Source organism: Diabrotica undecimpunctata, chromosome 1 (assembly GCF_040954645.1).
Source record: "Diabrotica undecimpunctata isolate CICGRU chromosome 1, icDiaUnde3, whole genome shotgun sequence".
NCBI classification, from domain to species: Eukaryota; Metazoa; Arthropoda; class Insecta; order Coleoptera; family Chrysomelidae; genus Diabrotica; species Diabrotica undecimpunctata.
Window position 1 is genome coordinate 53,204,371 of NC_092803.1, and position 15,446 is coordinate 53,219,816.

Consider the following 15,446-nt stretch of genomic DNA (forward strand, 5'->3'; position numbering starts at 1 on the left):
TGGTTTAAGTATGATCCGTCGACGTTGATACCCTTATTCCATTCTAGTTTCTTAAAAATGTCTTCTAGAGCAAGGGTAAATGGTTTGTGAGAGATGGTGTCTCCTTGTCTTACTCCCCGTTGTAGGGTAGAGGCACCACTTATGGCCACCTTAAGAACTTTCTTTATTATTTTTCTATTGAGAAACATGTAGGATTTGAATAAAATCTTTCCGCTCAATGCCATTTTGACTTTCGAATCTGCTCTGCTAGGAGATCAACTGATCATAAAGATTCAATTCATACTGAAATTATTATAATGTTTTATATTTTGAACAACAAAAATCCCTACTTTTGGCCATGTGTTTCTACTTTTGGCCATACACTTTCCCCACTTTTGGCCACCCAAGAACTAAATAAAAATAGAGATACAAGTTGATATTTGTGCTTAAATATTTATTGAACTACAAAAATAGGTAAAACAAAATAAATTTATGGTAACACAAATAAGTAAAAAGTATTGAAAATAATAATTAAAACTTTTATAAATAGTACTTATGATTTCATATTTGTTCATAAATGTCTAATTGTCCTGAAAAAATAGTCCTAAATTTTCTTCCTTGTTCCTGGACAATAGGCTCGGGTAGTTTTCCCAAAATATCGCCTTTATCTATACTGCAAACGTCATTTTCTATAGGACAAAACACAGTTTTTTCTTCATTGGCACTTTTGAAACATTGTATCTCATACTCTTCTGATGAAAGGACATCTATAATTTTGGCAACATATTTATATGTTGTCGTCGATCTTTTACCCAGTTGTTTAAATCTGGCAAGCACAAAGTCTCCCAATTTCAGATCATCGGTATCGTACATTTGAATATTTTCTGGTTCTGGTTCCATGAAGTCAACATCGTCTCCACTACTACCACTTTCCTCCCAATCTTCATGTTCTTCTGAAGAAGAGCCTGAATCTAGATCGTATTTTTTAGGTTTCGTCGTTTTAAGTTTTGTTGTCTTTTGTTCAATTTTTTCGCCTTTTTTTGTGCCTTCATCTGTTTGTTATGCTCTCGAGCCTGTTTCCTTTCTTGCTTTTTTTTTTTCTTTATCATTTTTAAGTTTCTCGCATTCTTCATGATACTCCACCCACTTATCAGATGTGACAACACTTGGTGTATATTCTTTTTTCCTTTTTTTCTTTGAGTCCGGTTCCTTTTGTTGAGGGTACGGAAGCACATTGTAAAATACTGTTGAAGAAATCGGTTTTTGTGCAAAAAAATATTACGTTTGACTTCTTCTACCTTAAATTTTTAAGTTTCTCGCATTCTTCATGATACTCCACCCACTTATCAGATGTGACAACACTTGGTGTATATTCTTTTTTCCTTTTTTTCTTTGAGTCCGGTTCCTTTTGTTGAGGGTACGGAAGCACATTGTAAAATACTGTTGAAGAAATCGGTTTTTGTGCAAAAAAAATATTACGTTTGACTTCTTCTACCTTATCTGGGTGAAAACTGCTATCCATCACAATATTGCTAGCAGTCGATGTGGTCGGAACTTGATCGGCTAAATAATCAGAATTGGAAGATTCCGAAAACACAGCATTTACCATATTATCATTTGTAGTAGATACCAGGGGACATATATTTGGAAGCATTATGTTCAGAGCATTATTATCAGGTTCTGGATTTTCTTTCGCCAGAACCGGATCTCTACTTTCGGTTGGTTAAATTTCTACTTCGTTTGCTATTTGAAACCAAATATTGTACAGCGATTTATCTTCAACATTACCTTCCCATTCACGGTCTCTTCTTTTTGTTGTCTTAAATTGGTCCAGGACAACCACATCAATTTTTGATTCTAAATCTTTAAGGAAAACTGTGGCTTCAGTATTAATATCGTTAGTTTGAAACATATCGGATTTTCTCAATATAATTTTACTGAAGTCCACATTATTTTCTGAAAAAGGGTACAGACCTGTGGCTCTAAATCCTGATATTATATTAGGGGTCATTTTTGGATCATCAATCAACTGAGCCAGTGCCATAGGTAAAAATGATTTAGTAATCTCCTGACCATTGTTTTCTATCTTATATTTTCGAACAACATGTTTCCACTTTTGTTTTATGGGCCCAAACACAGAGACGTCTAAAGGCTGGAGGATATGAGTAGCATTAGGGGGCAATGCTATTAAAATTATTTGATTTTCTCTGCAAAATTTACTTAAATATAGGGTCAGATGGGATTTATGTCCATCTAAAAACACAAGAACGGGGAACTCTATTTGAGACTCCTTTAGGTAGGGTACAAAAACGTTTGAAAAATACTCAAAAAAACATTCTGCAGTCATCCAGCCTCTTTCACTTTTCCCTAATCCCCAAACTTTAGGAGCTGCTTTGCATACAGCGGACGGAATCCGGTCATATTTAAAAAGTGTCAAAGGAGGAGCGAATTTTCCTTCTGCATTTACTGTGAAAAGCGTGGTTACATTTTCCTTATCTGATGAGGTTCGTTCATCATAGATGTTTTTTCCTCGCGGTCCAATTACAGTACCACTTTTTGGGGCTAAACAAAAACATGTTTCATCCATATTGTAAATCCTTTTTGGATGATCTAAAACACTGGTAGCACTCATATCGCTTAAATTCATACGAACCTCGTCGAACCATTTACGTATTTTCTCTTCAGTTACTGCGCCTCTACCACCGTGAATGTATTCTGCTTTCTTCTGGGACAGTTGCTTGTGCCTGTTAAGGAAGCTGTAATACCATTTTTTTCCTGGACAATCGTTGACAAAAGGAGTTTTAATATTTGACTCTCGAACAAGTTTTTGTACCGAACTCAATAACCCGTCTTTATCAATTGGAAATCCCATCTTTGCACAATTTAATATCCATTCAACTAAGAGGTCTTCAGTTTCTTTTCCCAAGTGAGAATCAAATCCACTGTGCACTGAATCTCTTGGAGACTTTCCGGATATTTTGTTGCGCAAAGTAGTCCTCGGAACTTTAAATTGACGACTGGCTGTGGCCACAGGCATTCCTTCGGATATGGCATTTAATGCTAAATTTAATTTTGAAGGTGAATACTGAAATTTTGGTATTCTTACTTTTTCTACTCTGCTTTTATTATTCTTAAGGGCGTTTGGCATTTTCACTAAAAGAAATAAAATAGCTATATTTATGTAAACATGCTACATTAGTAGAAAAGTAACTTGGCCAAAAGTGGATTTCGTTTACCTACTTGTGGCCAGCAGATTGGCCATAAGTAGGTAAATAGTGATTTTCGGTTTCCACTTGTGGCCACCTTCATTTTTTCAAATATCATACTATTAATTATAATGAAACATAAAAAATATAAAATAAAAAGTGTCTATTTACCTTATCTCTCACTTCTAATGAAGAAAAAATAGCATATAGTATTGGATTTAAAAAGATGATGTCAGATATGTTTCTTAAGAAAATTTGTTAGTTAGCTCGGCACGTGCAACACACTACCACTCAAACATCAATAATGAAATGAATGGATCAGTTAGGTAGGTTTCTGTCACTGTTCCCACTTCCTACATAATTATTTGACATTTTAGCAGCTTCAAGCTTATTGGTTGATGGACGCCATGCTTATTATCCTACGAATCATAGTGAAATGGCCATAGGTGGGGTAGTGGCCTTAAGTGGTGCCTCTACCCTAGTCTTATGGGATTAGTTTTTGTGCTTTCGTCCAGCTTTATCTGCATGGTGGCATTTTCATATATGTTTTTAATTATGTTAGTGTATCTTGAATCTATACGTGCATTTTCTAGAGATTCAAGCACTGTCCATATTTCGATGGAATCGAATGCTTTATGGAAATCGACGAACTTCATATGAATTGGAACATTATACTCGGTGCATTTTTCTATCAGTGTTTTTACGGTGTGTAAGTGGTCTATGGTACTAAAATGTTTTCTGAATCCAGCCTGCTCGATAGGTTGATAAATATCGAGATTATGTGTTAAGCGGTTGGTTATGACTTTGGTTAGTAATTTATACAGATGTGAGAGCAAGGGTATTGATCGGTAATTCTCGATGTTTACTTTGTCTCCTTTCTTGAATAGTAAAGTGACTTCGGAGTTGTACCATTCTTGAGGAATCTTTCCTTCATCAATTACTTTATTAAATAAAGTCCGGGAGAGGATAAAATCACAGTCGAAATGTTGAAAATTGGTGGAAGAAAAAAAATAGAACAGGTATTTTTTCATTTTTTTTATTAATAAATATTAATTACAAACATTCATTATTCAAATAAAAGCTGTGTGAGTAGCTTCTTGTGAACTAAGTGCGGGTTGGTCCTTATTTTAATTTTAAGGTTTGATTTGATAAAGAGAAAAAAAGGAAAAAAACGAAAAGCAAGACCTGATACATGGGATGTCAAAAAAACTAAACTATTTAGAAATTCCGGAAAAGCTCATCTTTCTTCATCTAAAACCAAACAAAATTTCCTGCTAGAAATATACGCCAACCTTGTGGAGAAAAGTGTAGGCTAAAGTGCAGCTTAAAAGACCGAGAAAAAATATTTTTAAATTATTGGAAACTTGGGAACTTACAGCGGAAAAGAGAATTTATTATTGCCCATACTGGGCAAATAAAACCCAAATACCGTTTTTCAAGTACACAGGATTTCAGACGCATGAATTCTGCTTTCTACTTTCTCATCACCAACAGTTGTGTAAGGGTATGTAAGACATTTTTTAAGGCCACATTGGACATAAACGATAGACCCATTCGAACAGCTTTAATGAAAAAAGACAAAAATGGCTTTCTTCACGAAGATCAAAGAGGTAAGCACGGAAAAAAGACTTGTGTTGACCCTGAAATTAAAAAGAGTGTTAAAAACTTTGACCTAGGACCGAGTCACGTTAGGTGGGGGGTATGACATAGCAAGAGACTTATGACGTTGATGTAAGTGCTGTTGTCATGGTTTTACTAGTTTTTATATTTATTTACCCAAATAATGATTATACTATACAATGTTTTCCAGAAAAAAAAAACAATAATGTAGCAAATTCTACTAAAATCACCACTTAAATTTACAATAACTTATTATTTCTAAAGAATTATGGGTATCCACGAAACAAAAATATGTTAGTGGCAACATTATAATCCACGCCTTTGAAGTTGCAAATGGTGTTATAAAAACTTAAAAACATCATATCCAAAAGTTTAAAAAAAGGCGATAAAAACAGTATACATCAATTTTTATATTATCTAATAAACACTGATAAAAGAGAAGAAGGTACATTACCAAAATGGTATAGTATTCCCAATCAAAAGAATATTTTTTGTTGATGGGTGAAAGCTGAAGTTGGACAAATGGCTATTAAACATTCTGAGGATTAGGAGTTTATTTTTACAAGCACCAGGTAAGAACAGCAGCTACTTATACCAAACTTTTGTTAGTAAAGACAAACTCGATACTATTGTGTACATTTTGTTTTTGTTCTTAAGTTACCTTTAAATCTTAACCAACATTAGTGTTTATTTATATACTATATATATTTTAAAATCAAACGCTTAATTCTTATCATTGCATTCCTAAAAGTTGCCTTATTTTATAAAAAAATCTCTTAACTCTTATAACTTTATTTCTAAAATTGACCTTATTTTATAAAAAAAAGTAATACATTCTTAATTTTAATAATATTTTATTATTTTAGATTTTCATGGATCATCTACTTCTGAGCAATAGTTACATGGAGTTACATGCTAGAGTTTGCACTTTATTATCTACAGATGGTACTTTAGAAGGTATGGAACTTGCAACACTAATAAATATAGAGGTATACATTTTTGGATACCAAAACGATGGAAAGATTAAATGAAGATTGGTGGAAAAATCCCTTCATGAAGTTGTCCATCTGGTACAGAATTGCAGCCAATGGAGACAGCAAGATAACAATATTTAGAGTGTCTCCACCCACACCTTAACAAAGGCCCAAGGAATGAGGGGGAAGAGAATATTTGTTGCCAATACTTTACCAAAGAAAATTATACAAATAAACAAGTGTCAGGATGTCTGTGTCTTATTTTGTTGTTTTTGGGACTTTGGTTTGTTAATGTAATGGAAAACAAATATAATCATAAAATATTAAATAAAAACTTTCCTGTGTCATAATATGTACTCAGTCTGTATCAGATATTATGTTATACGTTTATATATAAAAAGTGTATACTATATTTTTGGACAGAGAGAATATATTTTTTGGCATAGAATAAGTTTTTATTTCTTATTTTATGACTATATTTACTTTCCATTTGAAGCGTACTTTTTGAATTTTGGCGCCTAAAATTCAGAGCATATTTTTTGAATTTGTCGCCTAAAATTCAGAACCTACGTTAAGAATTTCCCGCCAAATAAAATTAGTTTCGGCCCGTCCGTATTTGGCGCTAGAAACTCTCTCCCAAATCTTTCTATGGGAGTTACCTTACTAGGGGGGTATATACTCTGGAGTGACGTAAATTTTAAAATTTCTTTCATAAGACTTCATTATATGTGGATATCTACCTCTGCGCATCTTGGCCCAAAGAATAAAACTTTTTTCCCATCTTGAATATACCGCCCGGCCTGAACGGCAAAAACCATACAAAACACTCTGGCAGTGAACGAGTTAATTTCAAACTACTACCTTAGTAGTTTTATTTTTCTTTGCCGGTTTAGGCTTAATTTATCATGTTAAAGTTATTTTCTTTAGATCTAATTGCTTTTAATTCATAGTTTCATGTAATTTGTCTTAAAAAAACCTAAGTCAATGCATTAGAAAATTGAAATATTGGTCAAATTTATATTTTAGTAATTTTATGATAAATTTAGTTATATAATTATATTTTGTTCTAAAAATGTCACGAATGAACTAATAGCTTCAATAAAACCATTAGAACTTTCCTTCTCCCTTTGACTTATTAGTGTACGTTCACATACGTCTTTATATAAATTATCACTATATAACATCTACTATAAGGTAATCTTAACGAGATGGTAGTTGTAAACTAAATGAAGTACTTAAAGATACGCTTTCAGGTCTTGCGAGCATATAAAGTTAAGGAACTTTACTTAATAAAAGCCCTTAAATGAGCAGTTACGGGAAGTTCGCTCAAATCTGTATTTTAGGTGCATGCTTGGAATAACAGATTATTTACTTTTCTGGGGAAGGACTGATTTCACACAAAACTGGCTGTATTTGTTCCTATACATGAAGGAAAATATTTTAAAATTTTAGTTACCTTTATATTGATTAACTAACACAAATATCGTTTTCCTTTTGGCGACCTGTAACAATGATAATATAATAATCTTGATCGAAACCATTTTTTTTATTTAAATAAAAGTTTTAAAATCACGAATTTAAAATAAGAAATATAAAGCTATAACGGGAGAAGTATAAGAGAGGATAATTTAGGACTTAGGATAAACCGATATGAAACAAATATAATAAAAATAATTTTCAATAAATGTTTACAAAAAATACTGAAAAGCAAATACAATCTTGATTCATAAAAAAAGAATCAAAAACCAGTAACTATTAACTATGTATATATATATATATATATATATATATATATATATATATATATATATATATATATATATATATATATATATATATATATATATATATATATATATATATATATATATATATATATATATATATATATATATATATATATATACAGGGTGGTCCTTAAGTAATTGTACAAACGAAAACCGTAAATTCTACTCTTTAAAATATTACGATTTAAGCCAAATTGCTTTAATAAAATGTTGATATTAAGAAAGATACAGGGTGTTAAAGTGCAAATTTTAAATTCTATTTTTCGCTATAACTTTCATGTTTGTAAAGATTTATGCATAAAAATTTACAGCTGGGTACTTTTAAATATGAGAAATTATAATTTGATGCACACTTTGATGTAGCTGATAGAGGGCGCCACATATGCCACATATGTGGCATAAATTTGCACTTAACTTTTTTGCTATTTGAGTTACCTGTATTTTTGATACAAAATATTAAAGATACATTATTTTAACAAAAAAAAGGTATACTTCTTAATAACTTCAAAACTTAACAGTTTTCGTAATAATCGCATTTTACAAATCAGCTGCATAATTCTGATTTAAGGCAATTTCTCTAAACAACGAAGGAAAAATAGACAAAAACATTAATAAATCTAAATTTTGGTATAAAATACCTTTAACTAAACTCAATAGTTAACGAAATATTAAATAAAATAAATATATCAGCAGAATAATTAATAATAGGATTTGACAAAAACAGAATAATAGGGATTTTACATCAAACATTTTACGTTTTATGTTAAATTAAAGTCATAATCAAAACATTTTGTTTACAAACCAAATTAAGAAATAGTTTAACTAAATAACATAACTTTTTGTCAACGTAAGTGTTCGATATCCCCACCATTTTCTTTAATTCATTTGTCAATATATTACATAAAAGATCGTCTCATGTTAAATAGCATCATTGGTTCTAAAGAAACTGTTGCAGTATTTATTTCTTCCCATAGTTGGTTGCGAATGTTTATGGAATTCTTATAGACGCGTTGTTTTAATACGCCCCATACACCAAAATCAAGCGGATTAAATTCTGGGCTACGTGGTGGCTATAATGTATAATGGATGAATATATTCTTTTGGATACATATCCAAACCTTATGGTATATTATGGAACTACATCTTATTTGTGGCAGAGGTTAAACTGTGATGTATTTGATTCATTAGTTACTTACATAAACACATAATAACCTATAGATATCATTACTTATTTATATGATTACGTTACAGCTTACGAGTAACTATAATTACATCTCGAACAAATGGTCTATTATGATTAACTAACGAACTAATATTATGCTGAACTAAATTACCTATGTGTTTACTATATTTATAACAATATAGGTTATTAGGACAACGATGATGTTTTTGTAAAAATGCTGAGTCTTTCAGGTTAGATTTGTAGCAACAGTATTATGAAACAAGACACATATGTGTTATTCAATACCTGGGCTTTAGTTTCTAATTGTCCTAATAAAAATGGTTAAATAATTTACGTAATGAATGATAAGTATTTTTGGGATTTTTTATAAATTAAATAATTATATATTATAATTATAAATAATTATATCAATATCTCACGACATTGCAAAGGAATATGACTGCCACGATAAATCCAACGTTCAGAACAGTTTAAGTATGTTCTCACTGCCTTCTCTCCAGAATGTGGTGGTGTACCATCTTTCATAAACCACATATTTTGGGTTTTCAGCATTTTACAATAGGGAAAAAGTAATACAACTCCAGTAGGTATGGAAACTTAAGAAGCGATATAAAAGGGAAATTGTAAATATGATGACGGCCAACGTCTGAATACGGACACGCACCTAAAGAAGAAGATGAAGAATATTTTCATAAGACATTTAGCAGTCATAACAAAAATTTTGTAATGTTACATTATCATCTTTGAGTTATTGTAATAAGAATAAACTATGAATTATGCTTATCTACAGGAATTCAGTGCTTCACCGCACAAATATTACAACTAAGAATTATTATGCAGCTGACTTATAAAATGCGAATATCTCGAAAACGGTTAAATTTTGAGGTTATTAACAAGTATACCTTTTCCTTGTAAAAATAATGTATCTTTAATATTTTTTAACACAAATAGAGCTAACTTTAAGAGCAAAAAAGTTAAGCGCAAATCTATGGCACACATGTGTCATATGTGGCGCCCTCTATAAGTTACATTAAAGTTTTTATAAAATTATAATTTATCCTACTTTAAAGCATCCAATTATAAATTGTTGTCCAAAAATATTTACAAACGTAAAAGTTATAGCGAAAAATAGAATTTTAAATTTCCACTTTAACACCCTGTATCTTTCTTAATATCAACATTTTATTAAAGCAAGTTGGCTTAAATCGTAATATTAAAAAGTGTCGAATTTACGGATTTCGTTTGTACAATTACTTAAGGACCACCCTGTATATATACATACGGTAAAGGATCCGATTCGGACTCTAAGCGATTCTGTATTCAAGGCTTCGTATATTCTGCACACATAGCTGTGCTGTGAGGTTCAACATGGCATAATAATTTTTTATATCTTCTCAGCATTTTTCTTCGCAGATCTTATCTCCATCCATGTTGCTCATTGTTTCTTTATTTTCTATTTCTCTGTACTTCTTTCGTTTCTTTTCTTCGATGTCTAAATAACACAATGACTAAATTTAATATAAAATTTTATTTTTAAGTTACCGAAAATGAAATTATGTTAAAACTATTAAATTTAAAATTTAAATTGGTTGGAATTCTTGAGTACCTTATTACAATGGAAATCTCGAGAGTATTTACTTCTAAACTGATTTCTTTTCTTTTAGAATAGCTCTACTCATATAATTTAAAAAATATACGATACCTGATGTGTTACACACCTTTAACGCCCAATGTGAACACCTAAAGTTTACGGTTGAGAGAGAGGCTGATAATATGATTCCTTTTTTAGACATGCTAATCCATCGTGGCATTGATGGCATGCTAAGGACGGAGTAGTATCGTAAACCTTGTTTTAGTAACCGTTTTATAAACTTTCATTCTCAACATCCATCCAAGATGAAAACAAATTTGGTTTTGGCCATGAAAACTAGGGTTATCAACTTGTCACATATCGAGTTCAAAGACAAGGGACTAAAAAAGCTGAGATCTATATTACAAGAGAACTCCTATCCTATAGGGCTGTTAAATAAACTCATTTTCGGTTCTCCTTTTTTCCTTCGAATTTTTCTGACAACCAAAATTTTCATAACAATGAGGTCCGACAATTGACATTCACACAGAACACATCAGTGATACCATCTAAAATAACTTATGGTTACCTACCCTACATTCCAGTTTTGACACCGAAGCTAATGAACATCTTCAAAAATGTTAGTGATTTAAAAATTACAATCAAAAATGTGAAAACGGTATCGAAGTTATACACAAAAACAAAAGATCCTTTCACAATACAGGAGTCATCGAATGTTGTTTATTCTATACCGTGTAATAATTGTAACAAAATATATATAGGAGAATCATCTCGTAATTTTCACAGTAGGGTGATCTCACATCGTAGCGATATGAAAACCAAAAAAATAAATGCATGTGCATTGACAGAACATGCATTAACGTTGAAACATGAATTGAATTTCGAGGATTCCTGTATTTTGGCAAAGGAAAAGAACCATTCAAAACGTGTTTTCTTGGAAATGTGTTCCATAAAATCGAGTACATCTTGCATTAATAAAAAGTCAGACATATATAAACTGAGCAACATTTATTGTTACTTACTGAAAAAACATCCAAAATAAAATTAATATCTACCTGTACCCGTACCCACACAAATTACAGTTATATGCATAACATGTTGCATACCATTAAGACAGGTTTAAAAATTAAAATCACCTAAGATGTGCCTCTAGTATTTCTTAAAAAGAAATATGATATTAAGTACACCTAATTACTTTTTAATCATAGGATTTTTTCTTTTTGTTATCTATGTGCCAGAGTTAAAACACACCAGTAAAAGATGACAACAAAATTTTTACTATTTTTACCTAAATTTTAAAGAATTTTAAAATGTATTTTGTCCACTATTTTATATTTTAGGTGTATATTATTAATGTTGAGTGTCTATGCTTTTATAAATAATCTCAACGACTAGTAAGTTGCACTGAAAATTTGTGATATTTTATAAATATTTACACTTTTTCTTATTACAGTGTCTTGAAAAAGGAATAAAACCATTCCGAAAGCTAGACAAAAAGTCATAAGAGTGTTTCATTAACATCCAGGCCAATTTTCTGACTGCAACCCTAATAAACTGTGTTGTTAGTTTATATTGACAGTCACGAATATCCAGTAATTCTTATATATATATATATATATATATATATATATATATATATATATATATATATATATATACTTATATAATTCATAACAATGATAGTTCAAAAATAGTCATAATAAATTACTTCAAAATAACAGCAATTAAAAGATCATTATTCACATACAAACAATAGTGTTGGAAATATGAATTTTATAAACAATTTATGATTTGTTATTAACTATGAATGAAATGTTAATTAATGCTAATGAGAAAATGGATTTTGAAAGCGAACTGTCACTGATGTTATAAATTACGAAATTATATTTTGTACAATAATATATTAAGGATTAATAAAATTCATAAATTAAATTAGGAGGAAAATGTGAATTTAGTTCTGATTTTATGTATTTATTGGTGGCTAAACAAATTTGCGGCTAAATATTAATTTCTAGTTTGAAAGCCTAGTATACAGCATTTGTATTAACATGCTTTTTCCATTCAATAATGCACTAGAACTAATAATTATATTTTATACCAGACAGTATGGTCATTATAGAAGTCAAACAAGTATCAATATTCAAAATGCTATAAATTTAATATAAAATTAAATATTAAACGTTTTCAATTAAAACGTTTAACAAAATAAAATAAATTAAAATAATTACTTGTAATCCAGTCGTCAGAAACGGAAAAGCCACTGAACCTTTAAAAATCATAGACACTAGCTGAATTTTACTAAGAATATTAGTTTTGGGACCTTAAAAGCTTAGACGCAAAATTTCGGGCCAATGTTTTTTGAATGCATTAATTTTTTTTAATCGTGAGAAAACCAATAAATATTTTTAAAAAATTTAAACGCAGAATAAAAGACTACATTATAACCGAGGGCCGAAAGTCTCTTTGAAAAAACAAAAAGTTTCTTTTGAATGAGATACTTAATTTTCTCTTCTTTTTCACCTCTACAACTTACTAAAATAAATATTATAGACGTTTTCAGGGACTTTCGGCCCTGAAAACCCCTTTTCAGTAATAATGTAGTCTTTCATTCTGCGTTTAAATTTTTCAAAAAAGCATTGGCTTGAAATTTTGCGCCTACGCTCTCAAAAAAGCAAAACAGTTTGCCACTGGTGGAACGAGCAGCTTGAAAATCTGAGGACAAATTGCATGAGAGTAAGAAGGGAGTGTAAGAGGTTAAGAAGGGTACATACAAGCAGGATATTTGGAAGGGAGAATAAATAAATTAAAGGGAATGCAGAATAAATACAGGAATGAGATAAGAAGATCTAAGAAAGAAAGGTGAAGTAACCTGCTTCAGGATCTCGAAAGGGATATCTGGGAGCAGGGCTTCAAGATTGTCTGTACCGAATTGAAGAGGAATAAGACATCCTACCCCCTACCTAATGATGAGAAACTCCGTTTAATAGGGGAACTCTTTTCTCAGGTGGAGGGCGTGAAAGGGTCATTGGTTTCGTAGATGCGGAACCTTTTACTGAGTTGTTACTCGGCGAGGCTGTTGGACGGATGAAGATCTGAAAGGCACCCGACATAGATGGAGTCATGCCGGAGACAGTAAGACTAAGACAGTAACAGTAAGACAGTACTAAGAGTAACTAACAGTAAGACAGTAAGACTAAGATACCCGCAGGTTTTCCTGAGATTGCTAAACAAACTGCTTGAAGAACAGCAGTTTCCAACAATGTTGAAAGAAGCTAAGGTTGTCCTTATCCCAAAAGGTAGAGGTAAAGAGGAAGAGGTACAATTTCGGCCAATTTGCCTTCTTATTTCGATAGCTTCATTGTACGAACAGCTTGTAAAAAGCCGCCTTGAGCGAGAGCTAGAAGAAAAGCATGCGCTGAGCGACCGCCAATATAGTTTTAGGGCCAAAAGGTCTACCGTAGATGCGGTCACAGAATTAACCTTTTTAGTTACGCAGGATACAAAGAGATGGGTGGCTTTTATCTTGCTTGACATCAAGAATGCCTTTAATACGGCATCATGGGAAAAAGTCATCTCCAGGCTGAGATAATTGGGCCTGCATCAGTTTGTCGCAGGGTGTTCCGCAGGGTTTAGTACTAGGTCCCATCCTCTGGAATATCCTGTACGACGGGGTGTTGAGGTTACAGATGCCAAGGGGATTCACTCTTGTAGCTTATGCCGATGATCTCGCACTGGTTGCGAAGGCGAGTCAGAAAACGAACATGGCTAATGCGGCTAACACAGCCCTGCGTCGCATTAGTAGGTGGATCAAACAGAACGATCTACAGCTAGCGTTTCAGAAAACTGAGGTGTTAGTTCTCAAAGGGAGCCGAGAAAAATCCTCTCTTCGCTTTATAGTGGAAAGTGTGTAGGTTTCAGCTGTTAAATCGATTAAGTATCTGGGAGTCTGGTTGTCGAAAGGGCTAAGGTTCAGAGTACACATGTTAATGCTCCTCAGGGTATCTAGCGCATATAGGACAGTTTCAAATGAGGCTCTATATGTCATTGGAGTGGTGATACCGATCGTTTTGTTGTGAAAAGAGCGGGCGAGGGTATATGCAAGCAGGATGGATGTAAATATAGATGAAAATGACAAGAAATAACGATAGTAGAGTGGCAAAGAGAATGGGCGGATGATAGCGAAAAGGCAAGGTGGACGAAGGAGCTTATTCCAAATCTGAGGCCGTGGTGGGAATGTAAGTTCAGAAAACTTTTCTTTTTTAGAGTACTTTCTAACGCAGTTTCTGACAGGACATAGTAGTTTTGGCACCTTCACAAATAAAATAGACAAATCGCCTTGGCAGACTGTACTGTTTTTGGGGTACCTAACGTTCCCGCCCACATGTTTAACTGCCAGAGATTAGCAAATGAGAGGGGAGATTTCGAGAGGCGAACGGGTTTTGGGCTGGATAAAAGAAGCGTTGTAAACATAATGTTGAGAGGTGAGAAGGAATGGAGAGAAGTACACTGACTGATTTCTGAGGTAATGAAGAAAAAGGAGCAGGAGGGCAGAGGAGAAAATTAAGCCAGGGATCTGAAATTTATGGTTAATATTATCTATTAGTTTATGGCCTACTGTCTGAAATATTTTCTGATTTACAATAATAGGTATGGTTATTTATAAATTTTTAGTTTTTTATTTTAGTTGTGTTCATTGAGTGGCGAGACCACCTCTCTGGAACGGTAGTTAAGGTTTTAGCCGGAACACGGTTAATCTGGCACTACACTGGGGTCTTCTGGCCTAGTATCGGGAAAGATGCCAGGGTGTCTTGTTCCGTGACGTAGATGTCCAAAATTGATACCTTCGTAGGCTCTTACTGGAATCTGGCAATACCGCAATTAAAAAAAAAAGTTGCCACTTTTACCCTCGGGCTTTTTCCTAAAAGCCCCTCTCGTAAGGGTGACAACGAAAAACATCGGATTACCAAGAATTTGACAACTTTGAACAAAAATGTTTATTAGCTCTTTTTGTGGAAAATTAACCGTCTTCATAGAAAAATATCAGTTACGGTTACATCCTAAAAGAATTATTGCCTTAGGTTAGATGTGTTGGGGATCTATACATCC

General features: G+C 32.4%; 1 protein-coding gene across 1 annotated transcript; it reads right to left on the reverse strand.

The window, feature by feature from the left end:
* Positions 1 to 1,702: 1,702 nt before the first annotated feature.
* Positions 1,703 to 3,127, reverse strand: LOC140446403 (uncharacterized). Its single transcript, XM_072538971.1, has one exon. It carries the CDS (start codon positions 3,125 to 3,127, stop codon positions 1,703 to 1,705), a length of 1,425 nt encoding a protein of 474 aa, XP_072395072.1.
* Positions 3,128 to 15,446: the final 12,319 nt, after the last annotated feature.